At 36.6% G+C, this 12,179-nt stretch overlaps 1 protein-coding gene across 1 annotated transcript in view; it reads left to right on the forward strand.

Moving 5' to 3' along the window:
• The window catches only part of SPTLC1 (serine palmitoyltransferase long chain base subunit 1), a 28,449-nt gene extending 26,600 nt beyond the window's left edge, over positions 1 to 1,849 (forward strand). Inside the window, exon 15 of the mRNA XM_032676111.1 lies at positions 87 to 1,849. Within this exon, the coding sequence (XP_032532002.1) occupies positions 87 to 180 (94 nt within the window). The 3' untranslated portion in view covers positions 181 to 1,849. The remainder of the gene's footprint in view (positions 1 to 86) is intronic.
• The last annotated feature ends 10,330 nt before the right edge of the window (positions 1,850 to 12,179 follow it).

The following is a 12,179-nucleotide window of genomic DNA, read 5'->3' on the forward strand; positions in this document are numbered from 1 at the left end:
TAATGTGCTGAAACTAGCACAAGATAATTCTAAAGCTGAAGGCTAGGAGTGAAGTTTACTGTGTGTGTCTGGTTTTTCTTTTCTAGTATTCGAGTGGTGATAACAGTGGAACAAACAGAACAAGAACTGGACAAAGCTGCATCACTTCTTAAGGAAGCGGCGCAGTCTGTGTTGAATTAGGCTGCTGCTTTGGGTTCCTCTTTCCCCAAATTATTGGGATAAGTGTTTCACACTGCATAGCAACTTCCAGATTCTTCCACTGATGGCATTGAAACACGACTAACAAAATTGTTCCAGAGTAGTACAAATGCAGTGAGGGGAAAAACGCTGAATTTTGGAATTGGTGAATGACACTGTGTTCTTCCAATTCAAACTCTACCGTTTACTGTCATTTCTTAAAAGGGGGATATCACTGTTGCACTTATGACTCTTTTGTAAGTGTAATCTAAAAAGTTTTAAATTTATTTCTTCAGACCCTTAAACGTTTTCAAAAATGTGTATGAACATTTTGTTTCCCCCCCAACCAAATAAAATGTATTGTTTTTTGTGCATTTTCTCAGAACGTAGGAACTTCAGATAAGTTTCAAGGAATTATCCCTTCTTGCCTCCCAAATGAAAATAGACTGTTCCTAACACTGCCAAAAGGAAGAAAATAACACATGAGGATATAATTTTGTGCTATATTATATCATTTATTATTGAGTTACAATAATAACTCAATATTGAGTTAAAGAGGGAGGAACTTTAATTCTTTTTTGTTTATATATCTTTCTTTAACCATTTTTTGGAAGCCAGGTTTTAAGAATGCCTGGCCAGAGAATTCCATTATCTAAACAGTAAATTCATATTAAATACTATTTGCTTCCTGCATTCCATATGTAATTATATGCGTGTTTGATACTATGGGTTAAGTTTTTCATATTGTTAACTTTAAAATGTCTAAACTCAAACCTCTGAATTGTGAAACTGGTGTAATTCTGATGGAGCATGTTCCAGTTAGGGGATCTTTGCACCAGTCTTGAAGAGGGGTCATAGGCAACATGAAAAATGAACCAAGATTTTGAAACAGCAACTAAATACTAGCTTGTCAAACTACTTTGATATGTGCTAAGTTTTATGTCTAAACAGGTATATCTTAGAAGGGAAGATTCACAGCTAACTGAGAAGTTAGATGGTGCAAATGCTACTGAAACACAACTCAATCCATGCACATAAAATTCCCAAGTAATTTGACAGTAATATTTGGAGGCTGTGCTGTCAGGATTTTCAGTAAGTACAGATGGACATTACATACACGAACACATTACATCAATAAGGAAACTGGTAAGGAAGTATGTACCTTTTTATAAAACAAAAAACAGCTTTGTATTTCAGGACTTTGCTCTAAGAATGCTTGTCTAAAAATTTTGTATTCTGCCTAATCTGTGTTGTTTTGTACTTACGTGCCTTTTTGGTTGCTGCTACAAGGACTGCAGGACTGTTTTTGAGAAACACCATTGTTAAATAAAAAGTTGATCATCTTTGATTCAGATTTTTACTTAATTAGATTTTGTAGCACGATCGACCGTATATTGTTGAATATTCTATATCAGATAAACATAGACTGCGTTGCCTCCTTCAGTTCACAGTGACTGTTTCTGTGCTGGCTTTCAAAACTTTCAGCTGTGTACATTCAGATGCAACAGCTAAAGTTGTGTTGGGGCACTTTTGTGGTTGTTGCTTGACTATTTTGAAATAGTCAAATCTGTGCATGTAGAAAAGCCTTCATCCCAATGTGAAAGGGTACCCCTATTTCACTGACATTTATGTTTTTCTCTGTTACTGTGAATAAAAGCCTGTGAGAAGCCAACAATTTAAAAGAGAAAAAAAATGGGTGGAATGAAGCTGATTCCCATTTTACAGACTGGAACTGAAGTGCAGAACAGTCCAACCTTAAGACCCTCAAAGACTGAGAGAAATGGAAATTCAAAGTTATCACTATACTTTAAGCTCGTGAGCCATTTTTTATTTGATTGATGAAACCTTCATATTCGAGTAAACTCAAGCCTTTGATGTATAAGCATGGAACAAGTGAGGTACTTTGATTCCAGTGCAGCATAATAAATGGTTTTGGAGTTAAGATAAACCTGGGGAGGTAAGCAAATCACCATTTAGCATTGAAATCCTAGGTTGCAGAATCTATATTCACTTTTCACATTTTATTTTGGATTGTCTGCAAATGGGGTGGACTATTTTGTTGCACTTAGAGAACTAGAAATAACATTTAGATACATGGATTCATGTTATTATTTTTGTTCTTGGTCATTTTTTGCTTTAAAATGAAGTGATGACAACTGTAGTAGCAGGAAGCAGAGTGAAATTTCTATCAGTTTCAGAGCTGTAACTAAGTGGTTCTGATGAAATAAAAGTTAAAAAGTGTTGCTGAGAGATGCCATGATCTGATTCATTTGACAAACACATGCCCACCATTAAAACATTGGTAAAACTGCCTTTGTCCATTTTTGTTGTTTACCAGTGTATAGAAAAGAAACGTTTAGATCACACTGAAGCGAACACCTTGAAGTACTGTTGTGACGTGTGTTTAACTGACAGGTTATATGCATGGTCTGTGTGAGAAATTAAGACACTTACTAGATGTTACTGGTGGAGAGGGATATCCCTGCACAGTTGAAGCATGTCTGGCCCTCTTGGTTTTGATAAATGTCTCTGACATGGCAAGCAGATGAAGGAAAGGATGGCTCTGGGGAAAAGAGTTGATGGGGGTTAGGGAGACACCAGGTGATTCTGGTTAAACTTCTGACATTTAAAAATCAGAAGGCTGTTAAGGTGCTTAACTTCTCAGTGCTCTAGACTGATAAATATAGGAACAAGCCTTTGTTAGTTGCTTTGTAGTTGTGTTTGGATGAAGTGGGATTTTTCCATCCATTTCTTCAGATGTAGGCATGAGAGTGGGGTCAAGTGGAAAGCTATTCCACAAGATGCTGAAAGATGAATCAAACACAAGGGCTGTATCCCAAACTTCAAAGTACCTATTGAAAATAAATATTGGGATACCAAATTTTATTTCAATTAATTTATGTCTTTTGCTTTGCCAAGTATTTGGAACAGAGTTTCAGCTAAGTGGGTAATAAATCCGGTATTATAAATAGTGATCAAAAATAAGTGTTGTTAATTTTTTTTATTGACGATTAATATCTGGTAGCTGAGAAATAATTTTAACTGTAGAAAGTTGGCCATTTACTGAAATTTTCCTCATGAAAGCAATTTTTTGCAATATTTGGAGACTGGGGTGGACTGGAAAGAATTTATACTTTGAAGGTATTTTAGCCAGAAGAAAGATGTCTACGTGATGTGTGTATATTTTCCTACTTTATATATAAAATATATATATATATATTCTTATTTTAAAGATATCTATTTTCCTTAAATATTTAAGATAATTGATTGCTATTTGTGTAGGTTCATGATTTTTATGGGGAAAAATACAGATGCCTTTTCTGTTTGTTATAGTAATCATTGTTTTTGGACAGGAGGTGAAATGCATAAGGAGAGTATTAAGAAAGAAAGAGGCGTATGGCTGAATAACTTTGATTTTATTTTTTTTTCACTTCTGAAATACGATCCCAGTCAATGCACAGAAGGGTGTACTGTCTCCCTTCTGTCATTCCATCTGGACTTTATTAATAATTTTAAACAGGGTTGTGGAGTGTTGGCATTCACTGGCCTATGAAGCTGCTACCGCAAAAGTGTCTTGCATCTTAAGATGGCTGGAGAAATGTACATGAGCTGTAAATGCTGCTTAAACAGAGGAAATATTTACAACTAACACAAAGCATTTGTACATTAAACTGTTTCAGTGTCCTAATAAAAGGAAGTGTCTGGATAACGTTTCTTCTTGTGTTTTTATGTTCTTTGGCAATTTTTGTGGTAATAAGATAATGGACTTACTCTGTCTTGCTGTTGATGGATTTTCCAGATTTTAGTTTCTCATCCAGTGTGTACTAGGTCATTGCAAAATATGCGTAGTAGAAGTCACATAAACTAATAAATCTGCTGAAGTGTACCTACAAGGGAAGGACAGTTCTCTACATGACCAATTTCTAATACTTAGGTTGCACACACTTATTGAAAACTGCTGTTGGAAACTAGACACTGGGCCAGATACAGTTTTGTTGTGACTCAGTGTAGAATTTCTGAGGTATCAATGAGCTGGGGTCCAAAGGAAATATGCCCCAGCTTTGAGACAACTTTACAGAAGAAAGTACTGCAGTTTTCCCTACCATATCTTATGGATAAGTTTTCTCTATTTGCCACTGCTGTTAAAGGTGTTACCACCTGACTTTGCATAACCTGTTTGGATAACCGAGGTGTGTTTTCCAACAGGGGGATTCACAGTTGGCAAAACCCTGTAAGTACTGGAGTAGAAGGAAAAGCTTAAATAGAATTGGAAATGCATAATCCATTGGTTAATTTACATTTTATGCAGGCCAGAAATAAGTGGTTGTCTCACTCTATTCAGCACTTGTCATACTGCACTCCTGTTCTGGTTCCCACAATTCAAGGAAGACAAGAACAGATTGAAGAACGTCCAGAGGAGGGTCACAAAGATGACCAAGGTACTGGAGAACCTGCCCTGTGCAGGAAGACTGAAGGATTCAGGTGTATTCTGCCTGAGATTTTCAAAATGTGGTTGGACAGGGTGCTGGATCATTTCATTTAGGCTGCCTTTCCCACAAAATGTTGGACCAGATGATCTTCTGAGGTCCCTTCCAACCTGGGCTGTTCGGTGATTTTGTAGTTCTGTGATTGTAACTCAGAACGTGGAAATAATTTTCCGCACTTGGACTAATCGAAGTTGGGTTTCATTTGGTGCAAGCCCTTTGTTGGTTACCAGTGTCACAGTAGGTGTTGAGAGAGTGGAAGAGGAAGAATTTAAACTCCACACATTACTATAAGAACAAGTTAGGCTGATGATTGGGAAGATAAGAAAGGTGATGAAACACCAGCACTTCATGATAACCTGAGTGGTGGCTTTGAACTCCTGTCGTCATTTTTAGTGGTTTGGACTCTTTCTGTCCTTTAACGTAAAAAGATAATGAAATGGTTACAGTTTTCTACAGTTAATTGATGAAAGATCAAATATGTATTTTTTTGTTTTAACTTTGTCCAGGATGATATTTTTTAATAAGCTACTTTCAGTTGTGTTTATCGTGTTTGTACTGAGTGAAGTTTTGCCTTGGTGTCAGTAGTGAATGTGAACTTTAATTAGAGAATCTAAACAGACTGTGATACCCTTCACCTTTGTATGCAGCCTTTAAGTGTAAAATACTGGAGTATTTAGGGGGCCTTTAAAGTAGCTGATAATATACTCGATGGTAATGAAATTCCTATCTATGTTCAGGTGGAATATTTTATTGGTAAAATATTCCTTTTGAAAAGAACTAGGCAAAAACACCACCACCCCCCCAACCTCCTAACAGTTTTGAGCAGGGCTAAGGGGTGGCATCCAATGGTAAGGTTTGGAAAAGTTTTGGCCACTGCAAACCTTAAAATGAAAAAAAAAAAAAAACCAAAACCTAGAACTTCAGCATATGTGTACTCCTTTGGATAAAGAGATTCCTTGTGCAGCCAGCAGGGCAGAAGAAAGGTTTAGTAAACTAACTTGGGGGTGAAGGGGTTTCTGTTTCTATTTTGAGGAGACCAGTGGAGGAAAAGGACATAATGTACCCATGAAGGCTACATGAATTCACACAGAAATACTTAAATTAACAAACTTGTTTTCTTGGCTGCTGAATAATGATGTTGATGATGTCTCCCACTTGGGTGCACTCAAATGTCTAAGCAACGTGCTCAGCAGCTAGTATAGAAATTGTGGTGTGGTCAGCTAAAATGACTCATTTTTATAAATCCTGCCTCTACTTGAAATCTCTCAGCTATGCAGAGATGAGTGGAATGGAAATATATGTTATTACATTGAACTGGTATTTGTTATCCTTCCCACAGTACAGGCAAATAGGAAAAGTGCTCTGCAGCAGAGGGAATATGTTTTTGTGTGAAAGGAAAATATTTCAGCACTTCTGGTAGGTAAAAATAAATAGAAATGGATATTTCTGCGATATGGGAGAGAAAATGCACCTTTTTTTCCCCCTCTCACTTGTATATCAGGTTTTTCTTATACCAATAAAGACGTATAATATGAATGACACCCCATGCAAAAACATCCTTAGCACTGAAGCACATGTAGTTAAACTTCACCTGCAAGTTAAAAAGCAACTGCTTTTTGAAGAGATATGCATAGGTGTGTTTTGTTGGGGGATCTGCAAAAAGAAGCACATAATCTTCCATAATATCAACAGCTGAAATTTGTGATTTTGGAGCTTGGCTTCAGGGCTGTAGGTTTGCCAGAGGAATCTTCAACAAGTGATTACAGTGATCTAGCAGGCTGTCAGTTCAGTCATACAGGGAAAGAGAAACTTCTAACAACAGTAATGAGATCACAGGTTGTTTTCTTTGTATTTGCGATCCCTTAAAAGTGTAGGTATTTTGTTTAAATTTTGAAAATAAACCAGTCTATTTAACATTAGCATTTAATTTGTGTTAAAGCTACTAATAAATACCAAGTCTTATCATTAGCATGAGAGAATCCCTAGAACAATACAAGGGAGCATTATGATGTTCTGAGAGTTAGAATTTACTGTTCTTTTATGTATGAGCACATGAAATGTGATAATGGAAATCATTGGACTCATACAGGTGGTGTTTCTTTAAGATTCAGATCCTGGACCAATTTCTGTCTGGGATAAGAGTACTGCTATCCAGAGTTTGTGAGGAGTAATAGGATGCTTTGTGGCAGAACTGCATGACACTGTAGTAATTTGCGAGGTGTTTTTTATTGTACAGAAATCTAAAATAACAGCATCACCTGAATCATGAGGTATCCCAGGCAAATTTGGTGCACTATGTAATTATAGTACTCAGTATGTCGAATCCCTGCTTCATGGAAATGACAGTATTGGTTTCCGCTGAAGTCACAGTTTCACTGGTTTTGTGCATTTGTTACTGCTGATACTTGCCCTACAAGGGAAGTAAACTGATGACCTCGTTGTGTGCATAAATTACTGGGTTTGATCTGACTGTGCGCCCTTTTAGCCAGGTAAGTCATAAGCAAACCCAATACTGTAGGATTTCTTTAATATTCTGATCCTAACCCAGAAACTGTAGCTAAGGCCAGTTGTGCTGCACACTGGTGTTGTTTTTTACCATCAGAGTACAGGCGTGTCTAATTCTGACTGGGAGGTGTGAGCCATCTTGTCCAGCTGAACAGTGCTGAATCTCTCAAGATCTACCCACCCTGCTTGTTTCCTTTTCCTTGGGTTTTGGCCTGTTGCAGTTATTCATCAGTCCAAGTTAGAACAGGTTTTCACTCACGTAAGCAAGACAAGACTTAGTTTTGTGAGATTTGTTCAAATGTTCCTGAGAATCATGAAGGGTATGAGCAAATTGGTGTTGAATATTTTGTGCAATCCTGTTGTTATTAACTGCTGCACTGGTTGGCTTGAAAACTGTAATATGGGAGGCGACTGTAGTATAACAGCTAGATCAAGAAAGCAGTACTTTTACCCTCAGGCAGGTGGTTGTGTTTTTGACCCAATATAGCTTCTTTAATCATTTAACTACACAGCAGATCTGAGAAGGCTCCAGATGGAGGCTGAACCTACGACCCCCTGACATAAAAACATCTATGATACCAATTACACCATCTGTTGGTCATAAAACCACATTCTCTATCTTTTCTTGGCTCTTGTGTTATACAAAAACTGAAGGGTGATATTTGGAGCAGTTCTAGTTTATCCATGCAATTTAATGCAGAACACATTTTTTCACAGAGAGGGAGAACAAAGCACAATAGCACTAAAGTTCAATTTACATTCTCAGTCAGTGAAAACAAAAATGAAAATAAAAAACAGTTGTCTGAGTCATTATTTATACCCAAACTATGGCTTCAATTGTATTTTTTTCACAGTTCTTGTGATTTAAAAAATCTAAAGAAGAACTTCCACTACCACCACCCCAGCTTCTGAAGGTCCTGATTTGAAACAAGATCTGTAGTGGTAAATATGAAATCGTGGCAACACTGAGGTATTTACAGATCACATTAGTAGCCATTATGTGCCTAATACTATACTAACTTTTACACTTAAGGATTTGTGTTTGGTGGTGGGGTTTAGGAATGCACAGAATCTGAGTGTGGAGTACTGTTAAGCTGGAGATTCAACCAGTCCACTCCACGTACCCTCAGAATCCCTCTGGACACAGGTCTTTCCTGTCTGAACTTGGTGCTCAGACCCATCAAACTGTTGTTCTGAAACACAATAGACTTTGAAACTGGATCTCAATTTTTTTTTTTTTCTCTTATCAGTAGAATAGTTAACCCTGGGTGATTTATTGTGGTCATCAGAAATGGCAAGCAAATACTGAGGGCTGGAACGTAAGGAATGAGGTACTGAAATACAAACTGTCATGTATTAGGGATAAAACTGATAGCAAGGTCCATCAAAGCAAGGAAATAAGAGGAAGTGTGTTAGTTATTGGTGCAAAATGAGATGAGGTAAGATTTACACCTTTTAGGAATATTGTGTTCATATAATAAAAATTTCAGTTGTCTGTAGTGTTTGACTGGATTGTACTTCTAGATAGTAATGGCTGCTTATGGAAACCACATCATCAAATTCCGAGACTGCTTTTGCACGTTGTCTTACAGCAAGAAGAGTTTGGACATCTCTCTTAGCATATGGTGGAGTGTTGATAGGTAGTCAAAAAGGCTAGAAAGCTACTGCCAGAAACACACATGGCCTATGCCTATGCATTGTGGTACCACGTCTGATGGATGATTCCATGCTTTGTGGTCAATAAAGTCCCTACAGCATTGCTTTTTAAGAAGCCTTGTGCTCTGATACCGTCATCTATCTGTCTAATACAAAAATAAATGTTTGCTCTGTTACATAAGTGGTCTAGATATAGAGTAGGCAGGGGGAAATATTCCTTAAAAAAAAGTCCAAAATCCCCACGCTTTGCTGGTCCGTTTATGCTTTGGAAGCTGCCTTCCTAAGCTGAGAACAAAGCAGTGAACAAAGCACAGTTGAGTTTATGTTAATACGTTGTTTTCTTATTGTTGCGCCATCGTTACTTTTTAATAAACCATCTTTTTATTTAAAAAACAATAAACAATCCATATAAATGGCAGAAGAAGAGTTGAGAAGCGGAATTGAAAGGTTTCTATGGAATTTTTGCCATTGGTTAAAGCGAGGGAAATAGCTGAGTTTTCTATTTCAAGGTATTCCTTTTGCGTACATCTCCATAGGGCTGTACCACAGACTTGGCAAACACAAGTGACTGTGTTGAAGCCAAAAATAAGTAGTAAGTAAGTGCGTGCCAACTGGTAGGATAGATAAAGTGACAAGAGCACAGTTCGGATACATTTTGCTCCTGCCATCAGAACAAATGGGCATAATGTCACCAGCATCTTTATCCTTCATTAATACTGGCATGTCCCTTAAAAACAAGTTATTTTTGTGATGTGTGATAGCATCTGTCCTTGATGATGACTGTGTAACGATACATAAATAATGACGACTGTCCTCAGTTCAGACTCAGCTCTGTTGTATTCATCTTCGTAAACAAATTTTGTTTCTTCAGTATTTGCTCATGTCAGTGAAAAACACTTGTTTGTGATGACAGGGTTTGGCATTTCAGTGTGGTCACAGAGTTGGTTTTTATTATTTATGTATTAACAATAATACCCCTCTTGCTGTTTTTAAAAAAAAAAAAAGATTATCTTGGAAAGGATCTCAAAAGGCCCTGTAATGTATTTTTAGGCAGAATCAAGTGCATGTCAAGAGTTGGTGGTAAAGTCTAGTCTAACTGATACTAGAACACCTCTGCTGAACACAGTTAATAAAAGACTAATGGTACTGGATCCAGGTCTGTCTGCCCAGGAATTCGTTATCAGATTGATATTTACAGCAGACTAGGAAACACGTATAAGAAAGATGACTTTATCCCAGCTGAGATTATCCTTTCTGCTTCTTAAGATCTTGAAAATCTTCAGTGTGCAAAAGGACTCAACACCAGGCAGATTTGATAGTCAAATCCTGCAGTGCTGGTCTCTTTTCCTTTACTTAATGTCACTATAAGTAATGCAAAATATATTTTACTATCTGAAATATCCCTCTCGTAGTTCTCTCCATGTTTGGAAACACTGTATGTTCTGTATTGATGTGTGCTCTTGTGCTTCCACATTCCTTTTTAACTCTCAAGATGTTGGAATTAATGGAACTAAAGCTTGGCAGAGACTTCACTGCTTGAGTAGAAAAGGAAGGATTTCTTTGTGTGTAGATGAAGGCCAATCTTCTGAAGCACAGACTGAAAGTCAAAGTGCTATGAGTTTTGATGTCCTGATCAGAGATGCAGGTTTTACTTCTATTACTGTCACAATTTCTATAAAACTTTGATCAGTGTCCCCATGTTTTTAGTTTCACCTTAAAAAACTTGTTAACACAGCTTCTTTAATTTTGGCTTGCATATATTAATATTTCCAAAAGCCTTTGAAAACCCCAGAACGAATGAGCTATGTAGTACAAAATATTTGTTGAGGCAAATTTCTGTTTTCAAGTCTTGTGTCTTCCACCTTTGTGCTGTGTAATTTATAGTACATCTTTGTATCTCATTTGGAAAGAACTGTTTCATCTGAACACCTTTATAACTTCTGACAGACTTGTCTAAATATCAAATTATAGCAAAATTTAAAACTTTAAATAAGCTTAAATATGACAGGTTGTAATAGTTATGGTTATCTGTGTATGTGTTTCGGACAGAAAAGTTTCTCCTAAGGTATAATAAAACACAATAAAGATAGATGGAATAAAACTGTTAGAATTACATAGTGTAAATGTTAATGTAAATATAGACTTCACAGTGGAAAGTAGTGAAATATGACCTGATATTATTCCTTCCAGGTACGTACTGGAAATGTTTTGCTGATTGACTGTGCATTTTTCTCTAAGTTCAGTGCCGTCAGATTGCACCAGGTATTTATATATATGATAGTTCTAAAAAATGTTAGCTGTAATGTTTAATCCCTTTGTTGGAAGGTATGCATGTTTTTGTTTATGTAGAAGTTGGTTGTATTACTTTTGTTAGGCACGTCTGATTAAAATTTGCCAAGAAGGTCGTAGAATAGTTCCCATGTGGATACTAAGTTTCTTTTTATAACATTTCAGATTTTATTGTTTCCATAAGTTTTCAGCTTCGTTCAAACCTTTGTTTCAAGTCTTCCCAACTAATTTTAGTTATGATTGTTCGAATCTTCTTTGTAATACATTGCATCAGATTTTAAAGCAAATGCTGACAGCAGCAGTATTTAAGCCCTGCATACCAAGCAGATACCACATGGTTTGAATAATGGGCACCCCTGCTGAGCGTGGATCAAATCAAAATCTTTCATGGTCATGTAAAATGCACTGATAGAAATCTGTCTTTAAATGTGCCCTCTTGTTTAAAGATGAATTCTTTTAAAGTTTATCCTGCCACTGATGCGTGTATGTGATTCCCACTAATGCTAATGAAAACTGAAAATCCTATAGCTTCAGGTAGTCCTAAGAGTCTCTCTGGCCTTATAGACCACTAAAAAAACCAAAATTAACTCCATGGAGTTTATTGTAGGTAATAGGAAGGGTAACTTTAAAGTCTTGCACATCACAGTTCTTCGGTATAATTATCAATGCTAAAGACAGGATTTTTTTTTGGTTAGGCTTTGGCCCAGAGTTCTTGACAACAATTGTTTCTTTCCTTCTATTTAAAATGTTGGAGGTATAAACAGAAAAATTTAAATTTCCAAGACTAGCATTAACTAGGTCATGTGGTAGATGAGGAAAATATTTGTGTTTTGGCTAAATTTTTGTTGGAATTTTGTTGCCTGGTAATACAACAACAGAATTTTATGAAATTCCAAATGTAAACAGAAACTGGTGGTAGAATGAATATAGGCAGAACTCTGTTTTAAGTTAACTTCTCCTTAATGCACTGTTAATTCTGTCTTCTTCCTTTTGGTTTAATGGCATTGTTTCCAAAGAATTTAAACAAAAACGAATAAAAATTGTGGTTTTGGGGCACAGGTGGTT

This window comes from Chiroxiphia lanceolata, chromosome Z (assembly GCF_009829145.1).
Source record: "Chiroxiphia lanceolata isolate bChiLan1 chromosome Z, bChiLan1.pri, whole genome shotgun sequence".
In the NCBI taxonomy this organism is placed as follows: Eukaryota; Metazoa; Chordata; class Aves; order Passeriformes; family Pipridae; genus Chiroxiphia; species Chiroxiphia lanceolata.